General features: G+C 36.5%; 1 protein-coding gene across 2 annotated transcripts; it reads left to right on the top strand.

The window, feature by feature from the left end:
• ACTR10 (actin related protein 10) lies at positions 1–26,112 on the top strand. 2 transcript variants are annotated; one of them, XM_042989797.1, is made up of 14 exons: positions 135–152; positions 2,531–2,603; positions 4,675–4,788; positions 5,067–5,149; positions 5,935–6,043; positions 9,906–10,013; positions 11,999–12,066; positions 12,461–12,540; positions 16,527–16,562; positions 18,676–18,755; positions 18,835–18,908; positions 22,722–22,803; positions 23,834–24,035; positions 25,692–26,112. In XM_042989797.1, the coding sequence occupies exons 3-14, from the start codon at positions 4,786–4,788 to the stop codon at positions 25,871–25,873; spliced, it is 1,107 nt and encodes a 368-aa protein (XP_042845731.1). In that variant the 5' UTR covers positions 135–152; positions 2,531–2,603; positions 4,675–4,785; the 3' UTR covers positions 25,874–26,112. The 2 variants fall into 2 exon arrangements, with proteins under 2 accessions (XP_007095303.1, XP_042845731.1); XM_007095241.3 differs by lacking the exon at positions 4,675–4,788 and having other exon boundaries at positions 1–152.

The raw sequence follows: 26,112 nt of genomic DNA on the forward strand, positions 1-26,112 counted from the left end.
GGCCCCGCCCCTCCGAGAGCCGAAGCTGGTGGGTTCCAAGACTGTGCCCTCTTTCTTACGGTTCTCCGTACTATCATGCCTCTGTATGAAGGCCTGGGGAGCGGCGGGGAGAAAACGGCAGTCGTGATAGACCTAGGAGAGGCTTTTACCAAGTGAGTGACGGCGGCGCTGGCTGCGGTCGTCCCCGGGGGAGGGCGGGTGGTCGAGGCCCGGGCCGGGTCCCCCCAGGCTCGCTGGGCAGGTCGCCGGATCTCCACTTTTTCCTCCCGCACCTCCGCGAATGACGGCCCATATTCCTATCACTGTGAGCGATACGAATCCCGAGGATCCGGTTCTGACTGTTGGGGAGGCCCAGGAGGCTTCGAGAGAATTGTCTTCTCCGCTGGTGTCTTCCATGCAGGGGATGACAGTGATTGGCTTAGACCCTTATCCTGGTCTTGTTTGCTTGGGAAGGTAGCAACCGAACTAACGTAGACATAATTTATTGAGTGGAGCGGCTGTTGGTACTGGAAATTCGAGTACAAGACAGAGCCATTGCTCCCCAAGAGTAGGAAGTCAAATGAGAGAAACTGCACACATAAACAGAGGTGAAGCCCTGTAAGACTCGAGATCCTTTGTTGCACCGCCCCCCCTCCGCCCCAAAATCTTAGATTAGGAAATTTGACGTTTTAAAAGGCAACTTGTAAACACTAGAGTATTAGTTTTCAATCTTTTGGACGGCATAGATCCCTTTGACGACCGAAAGAAAACCACAGATGCACAAACCTTAAAATATTTGCACAGGGTTTCAGGGTTTGGCGAACCATCGCAGTGGTCCTTGGACTTCAGGTTGAGAGCCCTTGTACTAGGTTCAAGAGAGAGGAAAGTAACAGCCAGAATTGCCTCATATAGGTATTTGAAATAGAAACATCTGAAAATCTTTATATATATCTGAACATTGCCTAATATATAGTAGGTGTTTAATAATTATTTGTTGAGTAAAGGGTCAAAGCCGCCTATTTAAGAATTAGACTTCAGGTGCTTCAGAATTGGATTAAACATAGTTCTTGATCCATGACATTCTCTTAGTGTTCTATGCAAAATCTTCCCTTATTTATGTTTTCTTATTTTAAAGGCTTATTTTAATACCATAATAAGTACCTTGAGACTGACAAAGATAATTACTCTGGCTATGAGGAAATGAGAAGCAGAAAGCTATACAGGAAGGTGATTATTGACAAAGACAACAGGAGGGTGATAAGATGAATTTATGAAGTAAAAGAAAGGAATTGAAATCAACCAGTGGGTTGTTGCATCCTGGGGAATTTGAGAACTGGTGTAAGTAAACATGATGTGACTAGTAGAAGATAGAAAGAACTATTTGGGGATAGGAGAGCAGTGCTGAAAACTAGACAGGACAGGAGGAGATAATGTTAAAACTAAACTTACATGGTGATCATTTTTAGCAGCATTTTTTGGAAATTTTTGTTGTACTAACATGAAACATACATGGAAATACCTAAATACTCAGGAGAAGCCTTTTTGGGTTTTTTTGTTTGTTTTTATAAAGGATGAATTAGGGGGCACCTGGGTGGCTCAATCCATTAAGCGTCCGACTTCAGCTCAGGTCATGATCTCACAGTTCGTGGGTTTGAGTCCTGCGTCAGTCTCTGTGCTGACAGCTCAGAGCCTGGAGCCTGCTTTGGATTCTGTGTCTCCCTTTCTCTCTCCCCTCCCCTGCTCGTGTTCTTTCTCTCAAAAATAAACAAACATTATAAATAAGTAAATAATAAGAGGATTGAATACACATAACAGTGAAGACTATAATAATATGGGCAGAAGCTTATTGTGTGAGTTCATGATGTGTGAATAGCGTGATTATGTCAAATATGCATAGTGTAAAAAAAAAAATAGACCAAAAGCAAACACATCAATATGGAAGCTAATAATATTAGAATGATGGAATTATGAGTAACTTATAATTATAACCCTGGATTTCTACTACATTATGGGATTTCATTATGTGAAATAAAATCCCATAATGTAGTAGAAATCCAGGGTTATAGAGATATGCTCCCTGAAACTAAGGTAAAATTTATTTTGTAAAAAAAGTTTATTTTGAGAGAGCAGGGGAGGGGCAGAGACAAGGAGAGAGAGAGAATCCTGAGCAGGTTCCACGCTGTGAACATGAACTGTGAAATCATAATCTGAGCTGAAATCATGAGTTGGATGCCTAACTGACTGAACCACCTAGGCACCCTAGGTAAAATTTAAAACTAAAAAAAAAAGTACATGCTGATCTGAAATTCTGAAATAGTATACTGGTTTACAATATCACTAATTTGAAACAATTTTTTTTTACCTATAATACACAATAATGGATTGGATGGTATTTCTTTTTAGTTTCTTTGCCCCTTTGAATACATCAGAGATGTTTTCATATGTTTTTTGTGACCGCTGCTTTGAAACAAAGGTAGAAAAACTTGCTTCTGTGACAAATACACAGAAAGAATGTTATAAGTTGAATGTTTCAATTTTCTGTTATTTGCAGGTGTGGATTTGCTGGAGAAACTGGTCCAAGATGCATAATTCCTAGTGTGATAAAAAAAGCTGGCTTGCCTAAGGTATTTTTTTTTTACCAATTTAGCAAAACAAATGCTGTACTGTAAACTTTTTTTTTAATGTTTATTTACTTATTTTGAGAGAGATAGTGAGAGAACACATGAGCAGGGGAGGGACAGAGAGAGAGGGAGAGTAAGAATCCCAAAATCCCAAGTAGGTTCTTGCCCGTAAGCGCAGAGCCCAATGCGGGCTCAACCTCACAATCATGAGATCATGACCTGAGTCAAAATCAAGAGTTGAATGCTTAACCAAACTGACTGAGCCACCCACTTGCCCCTGTAAAGTATTTTTTATGTGACTTCAAGTAAGTTTGATTAGAACAGTGCTAAATATATAACTTATGACTGTATTCCAAGAAAAATTTTTTACATCATTATTTCATTTTAAAAGTTTCCTGCCAAAGCTAATTTGGCAGATTAGGACTTATAGAACAATAGGAAGAATAATTTTTCATGCCATAGAATTCACCTATTAAAATCAAATACAGATGCTCCTGCCTTAACTTAATATTTGCATTCCTGAAGAACTTCCCTTTGATCACAAATGGGAAAAGTAGGGCTGAGGGAGACCATATAAAACCCATGTGACTTTGCAAAATAATAATTGATCCCTCAGGAAAAAATTGGAATAGCTTTGGCTTGCAACTGAGAGTGACTGGAGGCTCTCTCGAAGATAGTAAAAATAAAATGAAATGATGGATTGAAAACTTTGGTCAGTGGGTGTTGAGACTGGGCAGATGATAGGGTGTGGGGCCAATGGGGCTATTTATTGTCAAGGTGGAACCAAGAGGAAATGCAGCCCAGTGAAGAGTCATGAAAGGGTCTGCTTTGGAAAAGGAGCCTCTGGTACAGAAAATCATTTAAGCTTTTGAAAAATAGATCTGAAAGGATGCCTACCTGTTTGGTTACTGAGTTGATGATTCTCTTTCTTGATGAGAGTTATAACTGTTAGAATTTTAGCTCCTCTTGCCTTACATGAACTAATAACGAACATAATACAAATTACATGTTATGCAGACATTATTCCCTTCTTTAACAATGGGATATGATCATATTTGGTTTTATAAAACACATGTTGTAGCAGAATAGATTAGTACATCAATTTATATTTGGCATGGGGATGATCATTAAGATCAACACAAAATATGTTGATTCAGAAAGCTTTTTAATTATGCTTGATTAGGGAATCATTTTATTGATTGCAAAATTTTCTGCAAATCCTTGCGTTAATGTAACAGATATATGTGGTGTGGTATTCAAAATGTGATGGAAGTTCCTGTCTATTCACTTTTTATGTTATTTTGCTTTATAATACTTGGTTTTAATGTGATACTTGATAAATTACTAGATAGATTCCTAAGAACTTTAACATTCTCATTGACACTTTTCTTAGTGCTTTCAGCTTTTTTTTTTTTTTATTATTGTTTATTTTGAGAGAGGGAGAGAGAGAGAGAGAGAGCACAAGCAGGGAAGGAGTAGAGAGAGGGGGGCCAGAGGATCTGAAGCAGGCTCTGCACTGACAACAGCGAGCCTGATGTGGGGCTCAGACTCCGAAACGGTAACATGACCTGAGCCGAAGTCGGACACTCAACCGACAGAGCCACCCAGGCGCCCCACTTCTTTCAGCTTTTATCTTCATCTGGAAAAGACAGATTTCTGTGAAGATTAATCTCTAATCAGCCATACATGGTTTGGAACCTTTTTTAAGCTACATAAAATCATGAAATTAGCGGAGCTAATGGTATTGTCATTAAAAGAGTAAATAGAGGTCTGCCAGTGATGCATCAGAGTACTTAGAGCTTTCTGAGGATCCTAATTGAAGTCCTTGTTATGTATTGGTGTTGACTTAGCACTCATGGCTTGGGAGTGTTTGCCTATACTGTTGTAATGCTAATAGTGTATGTTCTCATTTTTACCACACGTATTTGTGAGCACGTACTTTGTGCCTGGTACTGTGTTAATTAAAGGAAGATGTATCGTAGGCCCGACACCGTGTGCTTGGCCCTTGGAGTAGGTAGTCTGTTGGGAAGGTACACATTTTACGAGTAATTAAGTGGGATGATCTTATCAACAGGAAAGTGTTGGTGCTTTGAGAGTGACTTGCAGGCCCTGAACCAAGTCTGGAGTGTTTCAGGAGGCTTTTCATACTTTTTAATCAGTGCTGATTTTTACCAGTCCTGGCAAAATGGTAAGTCCAGATAGAGGAAAAATTCGAATGAGCATAGCTCTCTGCTTGTGAACACATACTTTTATCCCCATAAACCAAAAGTTGTGTCATCTTCGATGAGCCAATTCTTAAAGATTCCTAATTTAAGTGATTAATTTATATTTAGGGTTTGTATTTATTCTCAATACAGATTACTTTTGATGTATTACTGGGAAATGGATTAGTACAATAAATAAGCATATATTAATTTGAAATTATTTTGTTACTATAAATTAATAAATCATTTTAATTTTTTGTAGCCTATCAAAGTTGTTCAATATAATATCAATACAGAAGAATTATATTCCTACTTAAAGGAATTCATCCACATACTGTATTTCAGGTAAGATGTAGTTATGGTTTCCCCCCCGCCCCAGCTTTTGTAATTAGATTTTCCTAATGCCAGTCATAGTGATATTTGGTTGTGTTACATCTGATGCAAAAAAGAGTTGTCTTCCCTTACCGTTTTTACTTGTTTATTTTCAGCCGTTTCCAAAATATATTTCAAGACTAGACGAATGGCAAGCATAAGAGATACTGAAAGCAAATTAAATGTTTATTTATAAAGGAGGTTGGATAATTAAATTATTATATATCCATATAGTGAAACACTTTATAGCCATTAAAAAAGAGTTCTGTATATGTAGTTATATAAAAGGTGTCTTAGATATATTGATATTTGAAAAAAGTCGCAGAACAACATCTATGGAATAAATATTTCTGTTAAAGTACGTGCATACACATGGACAATAATGAAGATATACAAACTGCTGTAAGTGGTAGTTTCTGTGTAGTCGAAGTGTAAAATATTTGTACTTTTCAAATTATAAACTTCTATTATATTTGGAGTTTTATGAGCATATATTACTTTCGTAACCTAAAAAAAGAAAAAAATCTTTTTAGTGCTTCAAGTGTGTATTCAGACTAGGCTGTAACTTTTGTTTTCTGAGATAATTGCGTTAACAAAGATCGTGACACAGTGCACGGCATGTAATAAAAGGTCAGGAATGTTATCTTTACCAAGTAATAAAATGAAGATGTCTTTCTCTTCTTAACAAAATTGCACTATGTGCCAAAATAAATACAAACTTTTATTTACGTTTATAAATGAAAGCTATCACCTTCCAGGCATCTATTGGTGAATCCTAGAGACCGCCGAGTTGTGGTTATCGAGTCGGTATTATGTCCTTCCCACTTCAGAGAGACACTCACTCGTGTTCTTTTCAAGTATTTTGAGGTACCTATTTTTATGTTGTTTCTTTTTAATTTTTTTTATGTTTATTTGTTTATTTTGAGAGAGATAGCAGGGGAAGGGAGGGAGAGGGAGGGAGAGGGGAGAGAGAATCCCAAGCAGGCTCTGCACTGAGAGGGCTTGAACCCACAACTGTGAGATCATGACCTGAGCCAAAATTAAGAGTTGGATGCTTAACCTACTGAGCTACCCAGGCACCCCAGTTGTTGTTGTTGTTGTTGTTAAAGAGATTCATTACTTTGCCTTCTTAAAAAATTTTTTTTATTGTTTATTTTTATTTTTGAGAGAGAGAGAGAATGACAGAGTGTGAGGAGGGGAGGGGCAGAGAGAGATGGAGAATCTGAAAGCAGCTCCAGCCTCTGAGCTGTCAACATAGAGCCTGATGTGGGGCTCAAACTCATGAACTGCGAGATTAGGACTTGAGCTGAAGTCGGATGTTTAACCTACTGAGACACCCAGGCGCCCCATTACTTTGCTTTTTAATTTTTTTTTTTTTAATATTTATTTTTGAGGGAGAAAGAGAGCATGAGTGGGGGAGGAGCAGAGACAGAGGGAGACACAGAATCCAAAGCAGGCTCCAGGCTCTGAGCTGTCAGCACAGAGCCCGATGGGGGGGGGGGGGGGGGGGGGGCGCTCTAACTGGCAAACTGTGAGATCATGAGCTGAGCCAAAGTCAGACACTTAACGGACTGAACCACCCAGGCGCCCCTGTTGTTGTTTTTTGTAGGTACTAAAGCTTAAACTAAAAGATCCTCATTTAATTTCCTTCATTGTATATACTACACAATCCATTTAAGAAACCAGGTGAGAATACACTCAAACCACTTTAAATTGACCATTTATCTTCTTTTCTTTGTATGGTTATTTCACATGTAATCAGCATTTCATCTAATACTTAGAAAACTGAAGATTTCTTCTTACTGATATTTTCTTTTTTTTTTAATGTTTATTTTTGAGAGAGAGAGAGAGAGAGAGAGCACAAGATGGGGAGGGGCAGAGAGAGAAGGAGCCACAGAATCCAAAGCAGGCTCCAGGCTCTGAGATGTCAGCACAGAACCCAACATAGGGCTTGAACTCACGAACCGTGAGATCATGACTTGAACCAAAGTTGGATGCTTAACCAACTGAGCCACCCAGGTGCCCCTCTTATTGGTATTTCTATTATTTATTTATTTTAATATAGGTTTTTATGTTAGGGGACTTTTTTAGAATTAAAAGATACATTCTTTACTATGGAGCTTATGATGTATTTTTTGCAGGTCTTTCTGGTTTCCAGTGTTTAGTTACTCTGACTGCTCTAAACTCTTTAGTTCTTTCATGTTAGTCTTTAAATTCCTATTATATATAAAAAAAATTCCTACTATACCAAGAAATTCCTATTACATAAAAAAAAAATTTGTATTATATCTTATTATATCTAATATTCAAATAATGTCTCCCTTAGAGTAAGTGTGCAGTGCTAGGAATGACTCTCAAATCTTGATTGTGATAATATTACTTATAGTTTTCATTTTATAGGGGTCAAGATTATTTAAAAACCAAAATTATGGTTTAAGATGATTATATTTCATTTTAGGCCAGAATCCTTATTATTCAAATTTTTGAAAATTTTTGCCATACACATTTAGGGTTTTTCAACAAGGGAGACTAGAAGATTGTAGAAAATGTGTATAATGGGTGAGAAATTAGGGGTGCCTGAGTAGCTTAGTCAGTTGAACATCTGACTCTTGATTTCAGCTCAGGTCACAATTCCAGGGTTGTGGGATCTCATCTCGTGTCGGGCTCTGTACTGAGCATGGAGCCTGCTTAAGATCCTCTCTCTTTGCCATTCTCCCTACTTGCGTTCTCTCTTTCTCCAAAAATTAAAAAGAAAGAAAGAAAGAAAGAGAAAGAAAGAAAGAAATTAAGCACATAACAATTTATTTTTCATATATTCTACTGAGCTCAAAATATATCAGAAATCACAATGCATTTATGAGTAAAGAACAGTTAATACTTCTAAGTTATAGTTTAGTAAGGCAGGCCCAGAGAAACAGGTTACATATTCTCCTGTACTTACTGATGTCATAAACTTAGGGATTTGGTTTGCCATTTAGAAAAAAAACAAAACAGGAAGCAGCATCAACACTTATCTGAATGAAACAGATGAGTATATTTACATTTAGAGCTTTAAGTGGGTTTGTGTTGGTATCCTTATCTTGTATGTGGCTGGAAACCTGCTGTGTCTACTTAGATAATGGAACTACAGCCGTTATTTTTAGCATTTAGTTATGAGGACTTTCATATTTTGATTGAATATTTATTTAATATTTGAGGTGTCACCAGATCTGGAAAATTCTCACTGAAAAATGTCACATAGAACCAAAGATTTTTATAGATCTTCAATTTAATTTTAACTGCTATATTATATTTTAGAACTAGAGTTCAGGGTCGTCCAGGTAGCTCAGTCAGTTAAGTGTCCAACTCTTGATTTCAACTCAGGTCATGATCTCAGAGTTCATGAGCTCAAACCCTGTGGCAGGCTCTGTGCTGACAGTGCGAAGTCTGCTTAGGATTCTCTCTCCCTCTCTCTTCCCCTCCTTGGCTCATGCATGTGCTTGGGTTCTCTATCTTTCTCTGAAAATAAATTAATTAATTAAAAAAAAATAAATACAGGGCACCTGGGTGTCTCAGTCAGTTGAGCGTCCGACTTCGGCTCAGGTCATAATTTTGCAGTTGACAAGTTCGAGCCCCACGTTGGGCTCTGTGCTGACAGCTCAGAGCCTGGAGCCTGCTTTAAATTCTGTGTCTCCCTCTCTCTCTGCCTCTCCCCCGCTCATGCTGTGTCTCTCTCTGTCTCAAAAATAAAGATAAGCATTAAGATAGATAGATAGATAGATAGATAGATAGATAGATAGATAGAGTTCATATTACAAACTTTGTGAATAAAGACAATCAAGAATCTTTTTCTTGGGGCGCCTGGGTAGCTCAGTCGGTTAAGCGTCCAACTTTGGCTTGGTTCATGATCTCATTGCTCATGAGTTTGAGCCCCGCATCAGGCTCTTTGCTGACAGCTGGGACAGAGCCTGGAGCCTGCTTCAGATTCTGTCTCTGTCTCTCTACCCCTCCCCTGCTCGTGTCACGTGCTCTCTCTCTCTCTCTCTCCCCGCCAATGTAAAATAAAACATTAAATTAAATTAAAATAGAATAAATAAAAAAGAATCCTTTTCTTAATTTTCATTTTGATGACAGAAGCATGTCTTTATTTTTTTAATTTAATATCTTCCTTAGAATTTATGTTTTTGTATCTCTTCTTTTATCTCTTTGATTTTTTCCTCCAAAAGACAAAGAGTAAGAATTAATAAAAATGTTTCATAATTGTCATTTGGAATAAAAACAACTTAAAGGATTTAAGGAGTGGTTTTTTGTTTGTTTTTTTAATTTTTTTTTTTTTAACATTTATTTATTTTTGAGACAGAGAGAGACAGAGCATGAATGGTGAAGGGTCAGAGAGAGAGGGAGACACAGAATCCAAAACAGGCTCCAGGCTCTGAGCTGTCAGCACAGAGCCCGATGCGGGGCTTGAACTCACGGACCACGAGATCATGACCTGAACTGAAGTTGGACGCTTAACCGACTGAGCCACCCAGGCGCCCCAGGAGTGTTTTTATTTATTAAGGTATATAGTTAGATTATGTAAATTCAGATAAATCAACAAACAGCCATAAAATGGTTGAAAAGCTATCATAAATATAATGTTAACTGTGAATTTTTTCAAGTATATTTGAAATATAAGGGAAGCATCTTCGACTACTAATACTTCAGGTTTTGTTGTTGTAATTGTTATTTTGGTTTTGCTCTTTCCCAGGTTCCATCTGTCCTACTTGCTCCAAGTCATCTAATGGCTCTTCTGACACTTGGAATAAATTCGGCCATGGTTCTGGATTGTGGATATAGGGAGAGCCTCGTGTTACCTGTATCTTTTTTTGTCAAAAGCTTATTTCACAGCTTTTACTTTACTTTCCCAGTAATTAGGCTTATTATGATTGGTGTTTGTGGTATCAAACTGTTTTGGGTTACCATATACAAATATGAATTCCCATGTAGAAAAAATTCACAAGATTGTCATGAGACTGAAATTTGGTGGAAATTACCATTATGACATGGTCCCAGTATATACTCCAGGGGTCAGACCTCTTGAATATCATGTTCAGTGTTTAAGAAGAACATCAGCTAATTAGGATGTGTCATAGGACTTGACTATCTTAGTCACGTTCTAAGAAAAGGTAATACAAAGAGTAATTGGAGAAAGTGAAATGAGAAAGTTAAATCAAGAAAAAACATGAAATCTGCCTTCAGATAGCTGAAGGACTTACTGTGGGAAAATGAGTACGTTTTCTCCTTTTTCTATTTCTGCAGGCTATCACAGAGGCAATAGCGCATAGGGTTTATGATGTTGGTTTTGGAATCAAATACGTTAAGTGGTAAATCTTAGCTATGCTTCTTACTATCTATATGATATTAGTCAGGTAATCTCTTTGGGCCTTAGGTCTCTCAACTATGAGATGAGAATTAAAATATTTCCACCTCATGGAGTGGTATTGTGTGACTTAAATGGGGTAATGTATGTAAAGTATTTAGCATGTGATCTGGCATGTCGTAATTGCTCAGCAAGTGCCGTAGTTTTTGTATCAATCACCATTGGGAAGAACTTCCTCGTAATTCATGCTGTCCGAAAATGGAATTAGTGACTGAATACACTGGTGCATTCCTTGTCATTAGAAGCAGGGTATAGGTAAAGGCTGTTAGAAATGTTACAGTGCACATGGCTCCAGTGAAAACGAGATTGAAATCTGTAAATCCATGATTCTTGAGCAGTTTTGAGATCTACATACGTATTTATTAGAAGAAATGCTTGTGGGCATGAAATCAAGAATCAGTAGCTCCTAAAGAACTAAATTAGGTAACATCTTTTTGATTTATCTTTTTTAAACTTTTTAAATATTTTTTTAAGTTTATTTTGAGAGAGAGAGAGTATGCACAAGACAGGGAGAGGGGCAGAGGGAGAGAATCCCAAGCAGGCTCTGCACGGTCAGTGCAGAGTCCATTGTGGGGGGCGGGGCTCCAACACATGAACCCTGAGGTCATGACCTGAGCTGAAACCGAGAATCTGTTGCTTAACTGACTGAGCCACCCAGGCACCCTGGTAATAGCTTTTTAAATATAAACTATTTTGTGTTTATATCTTGTAACAATCCTGCCACACAAGTAGTATTCTCTTTATTATATAAATGAGAAGATGGAAAGTTGGGATAGTTGACTACAGGTCATATAAGCATATAGCCAAGGTATATAACCATGTTTGTTTCTAAAGCCAGTGCTCTTACCAATATATATATTTTTTAAACATTGTACTTACAGACAATATGGAAAATAAGGTAGCAAATCTTCAGTACAGTATTGTCCACTATCCTCTCAGCTCTAGTAGAAACACAACGTGAGACATATGTAATTTAAAATTTTTCTAGTAGCTACATTTTTAAAGTATAAGTGAAAGATGCAATTACTGTATTTAACCCAATATATTCAAACTATTAGTTCCACATAAGTTGTATAAAAACTATAATGAGATATTTTATAGGGCTTTCTGTATGTGTGTGTTAAGTCTTCTAAATTTGGTATTGGGTTTGTTCTTACAGCACATCTGAATTCAAACTGGCCACATTTCAAGTGCTCAGTAGCTACTTTATCAGTTCTAACTAATGAATTCTGTGTGTGTATGTGTGGGTGTGTGTAACCTTTGTCTTTGGAGAAAATTTTGAAAAAAGACTGATATTTTGTACCTCTTAAAAATATTGAGAACCTGTTACCAAAGCTGACTTAATACGCAGAAGGTAAGGAAAATACCAAGAAAACCACATTTTATCTCCTAAAATGGTTACATCCTTGACTACCCTATAGATATATGAAGGGATCCCAGTACTGAATTGTTGGGGAGCACTCCCTCTAGGAGGAAAAGCTCTTCACAAGTAAGTTTCTTGGGATTTAGCACATTTGCTTCACCTGTGCCACAAAAACATGTTAATATTTTGATAGTATCAATAGAAGGTTGATGGACATTTAATGTCACTCATTCCATTCTCTCTTAGCCTTGAATGTATTCATCTTTTTTATTTTATTTTTTTAATTTATATCCAAATTAGTTAGCACATAGTGCAACAATGATTTCAGGAATAGATTCCTTAACGCCCTTTACCCATTTAGCCCATTCCCCCCCCCCCAATGTATTCATCTTTTAAGGATAAAACCACTTTTGTGTAAAGCATTATAACCCACTATGATGTGGTAAAAGTATTAAATAAGAGAAGATATCAAGCGCAATATTTTAATTCCAGTAACTTTTTTTTTTTTTTTAACCTTCAGGGAGTTGGAAACTCAGCTACTGGAACAATGTACTGTTGACACAGGTGCTGCTAAAGAGCAGAGCCTTCCCTCTGTGATGGGTAAAACTATTTTCAACTATTTAATACTGGTTTATATTCCCTTTTCATTCTTCGGCTCATATTGGTTTTTTGCCCCATTGTATAGTTACTCTCTTTTCCCTCACGTCACTCTAATGACATTGCTTCAGTTATAGGGTTATTCTTCACCTCTTAAGTTCAGTAATTTAATCTTAGTCATACTTTCTAGACTTGTGGCATTGTGGATTATCATATACTCTTTTTTTTTTTTTAAGTTTATTTTTGGGGGGAAGGTCAGAGAGAGAAGTTGGGGGGTGGGGAGAGAAACAGAAACCCAAGCAGGTTCCATGCCGCCAGCACAGAGCTTGACATGGGGCTCAAAATCACAAACTGCGAGATCATGACCCAAGCCAAAACAAGTGTCAGATGCCCAACCAACTGAGCCACCCAGGTGCCCCTGTCCTATACTCTTGATATTATCTCTTCCCTTGGCATTCTGAGCTCTCTTCCTTTATGATGTTCTATTATTTCTCCAGGTATTCCTTGGTTCCCCCTGTTTTTGCTTTCTCTACTGATATTCCCTAGGGATCTGTTCTTTTATTTCTTTCCCCCCCCCACTGGTTTTTAACAGTGATCTCATCTGTTTCCATAACTTCAGCTACATCAGTATGCTGTTGATTCTCAAATGTGTCATTGGGCCTGACCTTTCTAAACTTGATACTCATATTTCCAACTGATTATTAGATGTAAACTAGGCATGTTTAGGTACCTCACATTTAAGACCTTCAAAATGGGAACACGTTATCTCTTCTTCCATATTTATTTCAACAAATTGTTATCAGATAAAGATGCCATCTTCCTTATCTCCCATTTTAGAAAACTGGGAGTTAAAAATCCTTTCAGTTCTCCCTCAGAAATCTCTTTTTAATCTCATCTCCTTTTCTCTATCATCTATACCACTGACCATCTGAAAACAAAGACATTGTAAACTAGACCCTCATTGTTTCTTGCTTGGATTGTTTCAGGAGACCATTCTCTGGACGTATTCAGTCTATTTTCTACTGTTGCCAGGAGTAACTTCCACAATACAAACTTGATTACCTTGCTCTTTGGCTTGAGGGTTTCTGCTGGCTCCACAGCTTAAAATCCAAATTATTTGTTTGATAACACATTTCTTCCCAATCTGACTTTCTACCTTGTAGCCCTAACTATTCAACTTAACCCTGTGCACCTTTTTCAGCTACAGTAAATTTCGTATAGTTTTCCAGGCACCACTAGTCCTCCCATAAACCTGAGCCTTCATACCTGGATGTTTTTCTTTGCCTGGTTGGGTTTTTCATCCCTCTACGTGACTCAGCCAGAGTGTCATTTTATTGTGAAGCCTTTTGCATTTCCCCCAAGCAGAATAAATTTCTCCCCTCTCTGTTAAGCCCTCACCAGCATTTATTACAGCACATATGACACATCCTCATTTACCTGTTAACTCACCAATTTCCTTCAGTACACTTTAGGGATCTGTCTTACTTGTTTTTCAATCTGAAGCACTTAGTATACTACTTAGGCACTAAATAAATGTTGGAAAGAGAAAGACAGGTTTTTAGGACGTTTATCCTTGCTTATATTGTTTTCCTGTTTTTCTTTTGGTAGTTAAGATAATAATTGCATTCTTCTATATATTTTTTTTTTAATTTTATTTAAAAAATTTTTAAAAATATTTATTTTTGAGGGAGAGAGACAGCATGTGAGCAGGGGAGGAGAAGAGAGAGAGGGAGACACAGAATCTGAAGCAGGCTCCAGGCTCTGAGCTGTCAGCACAGAGCCTGGCACAGGGCTTGAACTCATGAACCGTGAGATCATGACGTTATCCGAAGTCGGACGCTTACCCGACTAAGCCACCAGGGTGCCCCAGAGAGAGAGAATCTTAAGCATGGGCTCGATCCCAGGACCCTGGGATCATGACCTGAGCCAGACAAGGTCATCACATTAAGAGTCAGACACTCAACTGACTGAGCCACCCAGGCACCCCTAATTTATCTATTACAGGTAAATTTTGTTACTCTTTTAGTATGTCATGAAGACAAAAGTATCCAAAGATAATGAGTTTAATGTAGCATTCAAAGTATTTTTAATAAAGATCTTTAAAAGTGATGATAACATTTCCTTACAATTCTGAACTGTACATTCTTGGATACCCTTTCTTTAACCAACCATCGTGGTCTCTGATTCTAATCTTTCCGTGACATATTTTCCCAAATCTGAGTCTGTGATAGCCTTGCAGTCCTACTGATTGAGGAATTAAATCATATCATTGTTTGCTGAAGGACACGTGTAGGAGGATCAGAAATGCAAATACATTTAAAATATCTCTTGTCAAGGTTCTTAGCAAGGAGGAGACGCAAATCTCATGTATATGTGGGTATCCTTATATGAACTTTGAATGAGTTTTTTCATTTAGTTTTTGGAACCTAGTTCAAAAAGAATAAATACATTAAAGTAACTTATAAAGACTAACCCAAGTACATTGATTCAACAAAAAGTGTACAGTTAAAAGAAAATTATATAAGAATATAGGGGGGTAGCATCTACCCCCAGCTAAAATAAGGGTTTTATTTTCAAGCCTGCTTTACATTTTTTTTTTTTTTTTTTGCCTAAAGAAAACTGTTTCTCATGTTACAAAATTTCTTTGTTACATTTTGAAATTCATTTGAATATGCCTAAAGAAAATATAACATTAATTGAATGTTAGTTTTTAGCACTTATATTATAGTTACATTTCTCTCATCTCTTTATAGCCAAATTAAAATTTTTTTGGAAATCTCTATCCTTTTGTGAGGTACGTTCCGACACTTAAGGACAGAAGTCTTCAAAGTTTTTGATCACACACTGACCCCATCAGTAAAAAGCTTTTGAGCATACACCTTCAATACCTATGTGTGTTTATTTATAAGTTGTGTGTATACCACTATGACTATATTATGAAACACACAAAAGTAAGAATTTGGGAAGGACAAGATAATGGTAAATAATAATTCTAACGTTATACTTAACTAGGGCTAAAAGTTTTTTGTTCCTCAAAACAAGGTGATAAAATATTTTTTTAAGAGTTATGGGTTAATATTTTGAAGGTGTGGCTTTCAAGTTTAATTTCTATTAATACTTAGTTTTAGTGGCTGCCATAACTTAAAGATATAGCTAACAAGGTATGTAAGTTCAGATGGAAGAAGTGCATGATTACCCTTATTAAATCATGATTCTATTTTCAGCTATAAATTTCTGTCTTCTTTGATATAAATAATTTGTTCTTATAAATCGGAATATTTTTACATAATTAACAATGAGTTAAAAAGTCTGAGTTTAGAAGGTTTTAATTTTAGGTTAGAAAATTTTGTTTCTGAGCCTGACTTAGAGAACTAGATTTTTAGCAACAAAATCACATAAAAATGGTAATATATCCAAACATCCACCTTCTAGAGGCTCCCTAAATTGTATCGATTTCTTTGAATGGATACATTCTTGCTCACTTTTTTTAAATGTCACCTTTACCTTGAAGAAAAAAAGTTGAGAGTCTGTGTCTGATCCTTTCTAAAAATAAGTATTAGGTTAGCATATTACCGACATCACAGGAGGATAAGCAAACTTGAAACCTCACTTTTTGTACAAGAAAAATTAATAACTCCTATTTCTTCTAAGTATTTTACCACAAGATACCCAACAAATCTTTTTATAGCAGAAAGGATTGTTGTGGTCAATTTCTATGTGGTGCCAATTATTCTAATATATTATTAGATCTTGTTTTTATCCAAGTTTTGAGTGTGTGATATCTGGTAGGACTTGGTGCACATCTGGCTTCAACTTCTGTGCTTTGGCTTGGCTTTGAAAAATCGTGACGTTTCTATTTGGCTTTTAAAAAGCTATAGTACTTAGCTCTTTAAAAAATTTTGCTCAAATGGAAAGTGGAAATGTGAGTGCAATTTAATGGACTGCTTTTGCTTATTATTAAACTTCTCTAAATAAAATTTCTGTTTTAGGTTCAATTCCAGAAGGTGTCCTAGAGGACATTAAAGGTAAACTAAGTTCCCACTTTTGTCCCTTTTATCCTTAAGTATTAGTTTAGAGGGCATGTGTTTGTAAATATTTACAGATGTACAACATATATTCAATTGATAATGTAATATCCTAAAAGTATTTAATATACAGGATAAGCTATGTGATAATGTAAATAAAATGTTTATTTTCCTTTAGATTTATGGAAGCTTTTGCCATTATTTATGATGTCTTATTGAAGAAACTACAATTATAGAGTATATAGTAATACCAGGGAATTAATAGTTTGCACAGTATGAATTAACAGATAAACTGCTTAAGAAAGCCACTGGTTTTATGTTGTATAGAATTTTTTTTACTCTAGTTTTTAAATACATATATACAAGGTTAATCATTTTACTGACTTTAGAAGTTCTATATTTGGGGCCAAAATATATTGGATTCACTTTTTTTTTTTTTAATTTTTAATGTTTATTTTTAGTTTTGAGAGAGAGAGAGAGAGAGCACTCGTGCGTGAGCACAAGTGGGGGAGGGGCAGAGAGAGAGAGAGACACAGAATCTGAAACAGGCTCCAGGCTCTGAGCTGTCAGCACAGAGCCCGACTTGGGGCTTGAACCCACGAACCGTGAGATCATGACCTGAGCCGGAGTTGGACGCTTAACCAACTAAACCATGCAGGCACCCTTGGAGTTGCTTTAAAAAGATATATTACTTCTTTGCTAGAGTGTATTTTTATGATAATGTTTAAATTGAGATTTCTGGTATTTTGATTCACTGAAAGGAAAAGCATTTAAAATATAATTTCATATTCTTCAGTACTGACAATGTCATGTAAAATTCATAAGAGAGAATCAGACAATAATGGATTTTAGAATTAAATGAGACCTGAAGATAATCTGGTGTGGTTGGGGCCCTGAACAAAAGTGATTTGTTCAGTGTAATACTGTAGGTAGGGTTAGAGCTGGAGCTGAAAGATGGATCTTGTTCTTCGTTATGTTGTTTACTTATGTGATATAATTACCTAAAATTTCTTCACTTATTGTAATACCTGAGTTTTACAATATGTAGATACTTATCTTGCTTTGTTATTTATGAGGACTTGAATAAAATAGATAATACCCGAGTAACTTGAGCACCTAGCTTACTATTAGCATATTAGTATCTTGTAGATTCTCAATATGTTTTAACGAATAAAAAGACTCTTATTATGATACATATATTTAACGTGTTTTGCAAGTAATTGACCAAGTCATTAGATTTTTCACATTCAACATTAATTTCGTTTCTAAACATTTTTTATTCCTTACCTTCTGAAAATATTTTGAAGCAGCTTGTTGTAAAAGATACTTTGCAACTCAAATAATTTTTGACAGAATAAATGTTCAAAGTGAAAAAAAAAAGTGGGATAGAGGGAAAATGGTAGTGTTGGGGTATGCTAGAGGTAGAAAATAATACGCCAAAAAACCCTAAACTAAGGGAGCCTTACTGCAGCTAAGAGCAAAATTTAGCCTTGCGTTCGTTCTGACCACGATTTTTATTTTATTTTTATTTTTTATTTTTTATTTTTGTAGAGAAGAGTGCATGCAAACAGGGGAGAGGGGCAGACGAAGAGAGAGAGAATCTTAAGCAGGCTCCACACTGAGCATGGAGCCTGACACAGGCTTTGATCCATGACCCATGACCTGAGCCAAAATCAAGAGTTGGACCTTCAACCAACTGAGCTATTCAGGCAACCCTGGCCAAACAAGATTTTTAAAAAGAATCAAATAGATAAGATTAGGGATAGCAGTGGTTGAAAGGAACGTGGTACTCAGAATAGCTACATATTCATAATACTAAATTTTATTATGGTACTCTTTATGCCAGGAATATAAAACATATAGTTTTCTCAGAGGTGTTTTATTTTTAATGTGGTTTTATGAAAGATGAGCACACAACATATCTTATTCCTCAGTGAATGAAAAAGTTTTTTATTTGTGAATACATTCTCATAACCAAACTAAAGGCAGAGATAGTTTGTAAAATCTGAAGGAATAGCTGACCAGTATGTCCACTTGAATAGAATTGTTTTAACTGGGACAGAGATCGATTCAATCACAAACCATAACAAAATCTCCTTTTCTTTCTTATAAGTGCGCACTTGCTTTGTAAGTGATCTGAAACGTGGATTAAAAATCCAAGCAGCAAAATTTAATATTGATGGGAATACTGAGGTAAGTTAAAAATAAATGTATGTTCTTTTTTTCAGAGGTTATAACCTATGTATTTATGCTTATGATATTTATATTTCAGCGTCCCTCACCACCCCCAAATGTTGACTACCCATTAGATGGAGAGAAGATTTTACATGTTCTTGGATCAATCAGGTAGACCTTAATTTTTATGAGCAAAATAATGAACTGAAATGAATTTTTGGCTTTTAAAAATATATAAGCCTTTAATATTGCTGATTTAACAATTTTATGTGTTTTTCAGTACGCCTCCCTGTTCATGATTTATTTTATTCAACTTCTTAATTTTGAAAAGTTTTATTTTGTAAAATTTTTAAAATTATATAAAAATATTTAAATTAAAAAAAATTTTTTCCTGCTCTTCATAGTAATTTAGAAGTAATGGAACTATTCTTCAAGGTAGAGAATAAAGTACAATACTTTAAAACAGGGTTCAGCAAACCTTTTTTGTAAAGAGGTTTGTGAGCCATATGGTCTCTGTTGCAAGTACTCAAGTCTACAATTTGGAATGCAAAATCAGCCACAAGACAATATGTAAATGAATGAGCATGGCTGTGTTCCAATTTACAAAGATAAGTGGGCTGGATTTGGCTTACAGGCCATAGTTTGCTGGCACCTGCTTTGAAACGTCATGTTAGAAGGAATGCATTCTTCCAAATGTGCTAAATCTTAAGGACCAGTTAGTAATTCACTTTTTCATTTTCTTTAGATTATTCTATCCAATGATGCTATATAAGTTACAGACTTACATAATTATATTGGTAACAATAGCATTTTGTTTATATACAAGCTTTATAATATTTGTATGTACAGGGGGACCTGGGCATACAGGGGCACCCTGAGCATCTGACTCTTGATTTCAGCTCAGGTCATGATCCCAGGGTCGTGGGATCGAGCCCTGCATCGGGCTCTGCACGGAGTGTGGAGCTTACTTGGGATTCTCTCTCTCTCCCTTTGCCCTTCTCTCCTGGTCACACGTGCACTTTCTCTAAAATAACAGTAAAAATAAATAGTTTGTAGCTCTTATAAAAAAAATAAAAAATAAAATTTGTATTTATAAGTTTCATTTGTAAACTATTAGATCAGAAGATGCCACAGAAAAGAATTATGTAGATAGTGAAGATCTGAGGTAATACAGAGGTTGAGATCTATAAGGGTGAGCATGAATACACAGATGTTACAGATGGTAGGGTAGGAGGAGAACAACAGAGTGAGAATGTAATACTTTTTGGTAGTAGCTTTTATCATTTTACCTCTTCTTTAGGTTATACTCCTTAAATTACTGTTTTAAATTTTCTCCAGGTTGTATAGTAGAGCCCAAAATACAAGAAGAAAATAAATGTTGAAGGAGATGAATATGCAACTTTTTGGTTCATAATAGCTTTTTGGTTATTTGGGAATAAAAAAAACACTGTGTCTCACATTTCAGACCCAGTGGATTTACAGTCGTCTGCTCATGTGTTTTTTCCTACTAAAAATCGAGTTCCACTGAAACATAATTAGACACGGTTCAGACCACACACACAGTTCGTAAGTCAGAAGGGTCATTTGAATTTTTAAGTGCAGTGAGAACTTAAAGTTATTTGTGTATCCGTCTTGGTACAGAATTCCTATTGGTGGTTTTTTTAGACTTTTATACTTGGATTACCTGTATTAAAAAGATTTTAAAAATGATTGTCTTTTCGAAGCTTTCAACAGTTCACATAGAAAAACAACTTATTTTCTACCCCTAGTATTTTGTGGGTTAAGTAACAGTAAAATTGCATAATTTCAATATCAAATCTATTGGCAATAAAAGACTTGGAACAAGAAAACTGTTGTTCCGTAAGCATTCAACTCAACTGGTAGGAGTGGAATTCTGCAGGCATTACAGCAAGTGGCTGACTACCTACGAGTGTTCAGCATACTGCAGGCCTCAATAACCTTACTGATGACATGAGGAGCTAGTGAGTGGGTGGAGCCTCATGAAGAGAATTTTATGTTTTGAAGAAGATTCAAGAAAGCTTCAGAGTGTTGGGCATAGTCTGATCTAAATCTTATTTTTAAGAAATAGTGTTGATATATGCGTATGCGTAGGTAGTTTTGTATTGCATTGCTCAGGATTTAGTTTGGCCACCAGTGACACAAACCTGACACTAGTGGCTTCACCAAGATAGGAGTTTGTCTCTCTCTTTTCAGCTTTGTTTGTTTGTTTGTTTGTTTGTTTTTGAGAGGGAGGGAAGGAAGGAGGAGGTGAGTTGGGCAGGGGCAGAGGGAGGGAGGGAGAGAATCCCAAGCAGACTCCATGCTATCAGCACAGAGCTCCACGCGGGGCTGGAACTCACGAACTGTGAGACCATGACTGGAGCGGACATCAATAGTCGGTGCTTTGCCAACTGAGCCCCTCGGGCGCCCCGTCTCTCTCTTTTAAAAGAAGCTCAGAGGTAGATAGTCCAGGAATGGTATGACAGCTCCCACCAGGGACCCAAACATCCTTCATCTTTCATCCTTTTGGGGGTAGCCCTGTCCTTAGATACCAGGGTGGTATCTATATCAATACAGTTAAAGCTACTATATCTGTGTTTAAAGCAAGCAGCCCTAGGAAGGGAAAGAAAAAAGTGCTCCTGTCCTTTTTAAGGAGATGTCTTTCAGAAGTCCCAAATGCCACTTCTGCCTCCATCTCATTGTCTGTTCCTTAGCTACACATCTAACTGCAAGGGAGGCAGGTAAATACAGTGTTTCAACTGGAGGAGGGCATTATATCCAGCTTAAAAATGGAGATTTTTTTTTTTTTTCAAATTACAGGATTTACAGGATATTGCAAAGATGATATAGGAAAGCCTCATGTACTCTTCACGCAGTTTCTCCCAATGGTTACACCTTACTTAACTGTAGTACAATAGCAAAACCAGTAAATTGGCATCAGCGTAACATGTATATATAGTTCGTATAATTTTATCACACGTAGATTTCTGTAATCACACCACAATTAAGATATAGAACTATTCCATCACCACAAAGACCTTCCTTGTGCTATCCCAAAATGGGTTCTTTTGAGAACAAATAGGAAAATGGAAAATGGGTATTTTATTAGGCAACTAGCAGTCTTTGCCATACGTTATTTTTAAAAACAAGAGAAATGTTTGGGGAGGGGCTTGTTTTTAAATCTTTTGTATCACTACAGATCTTTTTTTTTTTTTTAATGTTTGCTTTTATTTTAGAGAGAGAGAGTGCACACAAGCAGGGGAGGGACAGAAAGTGAGGGGAACAGAGGATCTGAAGCAGGCTCTGTGCTGACAGCAGAGAGCCTGATGCAGGGCTCGAACTCATGAACTGTGACATATGACCTGAGGCGAAGTTGGATGCTTAACTGACTAAGCCACCCTGGCGCCCCCAGATCTGTTTCTTGAATCTTAACTAACTTTTATAGAATCACTTATTTTCTGTTATTAGGCTTAAGGAAGTATAACTGGGCAAAATGTCTATTAATCTGTACATAATAATAGTTACAGTTAATACATAAGGAGGGCCTCCTGTGTGCCAGGCACTGTTCTATTGATTCATTGAATCCTCACCTCAAACACCTGTGAGGCAGGTGCTGGTCTCCTCATTTACAAATGCAAACACCTCGTGTTTTAATTTTTTTTTAATGTTTATTGTTGAGAGGGAGAGACAGAGTGCCAGTGGGGGAGGAGCAGAGGGAGGAGGACGCAGAATCTGAGGCAGGCTCCAGGCTCTGAGCTGTTAGCACAGAGCTGAGCTGTGGGGCTCGAGCCTCTAAACTATCAGATCACGACCTGAGCCGAAGTCAGACGCTTAACCGACTGAGCCACCCATGTGCCCCCAAACACCTTCTGTTTTCATAATTATTCTATGTTAACATAGTACTGGTACTTAAAAAATAGAACTGATGATATATATTCTATCATATGATGCCAACAAAGCACTCTCTGTTTTTAATCTCACTAGAGATTCGGTTGTGGAAATTCTTTTTGAACAAGATAATGAAGAGAAATCAGTTGCCACTTTAATACTGGATTCTCTTATACAGGTATTTTGATTTTGCAAAAAGTTTCCATTTTAACTACAGCCCTTTAGAGAAACTGATATTTTGAGTAATCTCTCCACCCAATGTGGGCCTTGCATTGACACTTTCGAGATCCAGAGCCACATGCTGTATGGACTGAGCCAGCCAGGTGCCCTGAGGAAATTTTTACATGTTATCTTCTGTATTTTTATTTTAGCTGTTGGTTACAATGTTAGCTTTTCTGCTAAATGTTACAGTTTCAGAGTTTGACTTTGGCACTGAAATATGGTACTTAACAACATTTCAAACTCAGGGATAATAAGTGCTATCGTGTATTTTTTCCCTAGCAACAATATCAGATTTTCAGTTTGTACCTGGTACAGCTTGTAGTTTCTTTAAGTGCAGGTTTGGGTAGTATTGAATTTTAAATTCCATAGGGTATATGATAATGTCTTCTTTGTTTAATGACTGGAATCACAGAATTCCATGTGAAATACCATCGATTTGGAAGATACTGTCTACCTCTGGGGCTCTGCTCAGAGACTTTTGTGAAAAACATAGCATCAGTGAAAGACTTTAACATTCTAATTCTTAGAACTGATGTGGAAACAGTTTTTCTAAGAATGTTTTCTTCCCACTTGACAACTGGCTCTGGATATAATACTGTGAAGTTATCATATACTTTCTTTACTAAAAAAAGTAATGAAGTTCTTTTATTTCTTCTCCTATTCTTTGCTCGACTCAGTCATTCTGTCTTGAAAATGAGATTACTCACATATAACTACCGTGTGTCCTGTGGAACTTTAAATTCTAAACTGTTAGATTTTAAAATCTTTCAAGTTCCATGTAAGTATATAGCAATATTTTCATGGTTATATTTGCTACATGAAAAACTCCCTTGTTAAAGAAACCTTGCTGTGCGTTTTTTCTGTGGTAATAGTACTGATCACCTATTTAATTTATAACACATAATCTGTATATTGTCTTGAATCCAGTCAAGCATTATTCATACAGTTAAGGATAAATTCTTTTTTTTCTTTCTCTTTAATAACAGTGCCCAATAGACACCAGAAAGCAGCTCGCAGAGAATTTGGTAGTCATAGGTGGCACGTCGATGTTGCCAGGATTTCTCCACAGATTGCTGGCGGAAATAAGGTATTTGGTAGAAAAACCAAAATATAAAAAAGTACTCGGCACCAAGACATTCCGAATCCATACTCCACCTGCAAAGGCCAATTGTGTGGCGTGGTTGGGAGGTAAGAATTTAGTTTTTACAATATAGATGATTATATGGTGATTGGTTCCTGAATGGTATATTAATGGCTGTAATAGATTCAGTGTTAAAAATCATTCACGTAACAAACTAATAGAACTATTAAATAATTTCCTTTGAACATTGACTTTTCCTTGAAGTGTTAATTTTCAGAGTTATATCCCTATTTCTCTTGGCGTTTGCACTTTAATTTTTTAAATAAACTTCATCCAATGAAAATCATTTCTCATAATAGTGATAGCTGTGCCTTTATTCCAGTGCTGCTACCATTGCTCAAGACATTTGTTTTAGTTCCTTCTAAAGCTAACCTGTGAGCCATATATGAGAATTGATCTCTTTATTTTATAATTACACTTTATTTTGTGACTGAGTTCATTGAATGATAGTTCATAGGAAATGATAGTTCCGTTGAAATCAGGAAATAGCCTAGAGCTAGTATATACATATGTACTTTGAAGAGAAAAACAAGCATGGATGTGTATACTTGTATAATTCTGCTATGTGTTTTATGATGCATTTACAGCTAATAGGTATCTTGATCATGAGAAAAAGTATTGAGATTTTATTATTTATTTATTTATTTTTAATGTTTATTAATTTTTGAGAGAGAGAGAGAGAGAGAGAGAGAGAGAGAACAGGGGAGGAGCAGAGAGATAGGAAGACAGAATCAGAAGCAGGCTCCAGGCTCCGAGCTGTCAGCACAGAGCCCGACGCGGGGCCCGAACTCACAAGCCGTGAGATCATGACCTGAGCCGAAGCCGGATGCTTAACTGACTGAGCCACCCAGGTGCCCCTAAAAGTATTGAAATTTTAAATGAATGTTGTATTTCTTGTAAAGTAAAATTTGGTCAAAATGTAATTTTGGTCTAGGACAAATAGATTTAGTTACTGCATTATTTCTTATTTATTTTCTTTAAAAAATTTTTAATGTTTTTTTTTTTTATTCTTGAGAGAGGGAGAGAGACAGAGCATGAGTAAGGGAAGGGCAGAGAGAGAGGAAGATACAGGATCTGAAATGGGCTCCGGGCTCTGAGCTGTCAGCACAGAGCCCAACATGGGGCTTGAACTCACAGACCTTGAGATCAAAGTCTGACACTTAACCTACTGAGGCACCCAGGAGCCCCAGTTACTGCATTATTTTTTAAAGACCACCTTGTGGGTCTTTATAAAGTCTTTAGCAGAGACTTGGGTGGCATTATAACGATGATTATTACGTTTTACAGTGCTGTTTTATTTATTGACATACAATCTTGGAATTGTGGCAAAGAAAACTAAAAGTATTATTTACTGTTTTTACACAGAATTAAAAATACTTTCCACTCCACTCTACCTCACCTGCTTTTAGACACAGTTAATGCTTGGTAGCATTTTCACTGTAGTCTGCTATAGGCCATTTAAGTCACTTTCACACAGGAATTGTGGCTTACCCTGTTACTCAAAATATAGGATACAAAACAGCTGCAATTAATTTGAAGAGTGACTATGCATTGCTGAATTTCAGCACTTCGCTCGTCAAATAATGAGTTGGATGTGTGTGTACATAAAATTTTCTGGTAAAAGTTTACATCTTAAATAAAAATGGTTTTTTTTGGGTTTTTTCGTTTTTTTGTTTTTTTGTTTTGTTTTTTTAACCACACAGGAGCTATTTTTGGTGCACTACAAGACATACTTGGGAGCCGTTCAGTCTCAAAGGAATATTATAATCAGACAGGCCGTATACCTGATTGGTGTTCTCTTAACAACCCTCCGTTGGAGATGATGTTTGATGTCGGAAAAGCTCAGCCACCTCTGATGAAGAGAGCATTTTCCACTGAGAAATGAAAGTTTGATTAAAATTCAGCTTTGCTTCATATCAAGTATCTAATCGATTATAAGCAAATGGTACAAAGTATATAGGATGCTCTTAGAGATGACTTTATGGCAATGAAAACATTTCTGTAATGACTTTTTGCATTGCGATTCTTTTGACTTTTGTTTTTCTTGTGTAGTGGTAAAATGGTAGCTGATGCTTAATGAAATTTGTTGTATTTATATCAATAAAATATAGTAAAGCGGTTTAA

This window comes from Panthera tigris, chromosome B3 (assembly GCF_018350195.1).
Source record: "Panthera tigris isolate Pti1 chromosome B3, P.tigris_Pti1_mat1.1, whole genome shotgun sequence".
Lineage (NCBI taxonomy): Eukaryota > Metazoa > Chordata > Mammalia > Carnivora > Felidae > Panthera > Panthera tigris.

Coding starts and splice junctions, on each gene's coding strand:
- ACTR10 (XM_007095241.3), top strand. CDS start 76: ATGCCTCTGTATGAAGGCCTGGGGAGCGGCGGGGAGAAAACGGCAGTC. Junction 18,756..18,834: donor ATATTGATGGGAATACTGAG/GTAAGTTAAAAA, acceptor TTTATATTTCAG/CGTCCCTCACCACCCCCAAA. Junction 22,804..23,833: donor TACTGGATTCTCTTATACAG/GTATTTTGATTT, acceptor CTTTAATAACAG/TGCCCAATAGACACCAGAAA.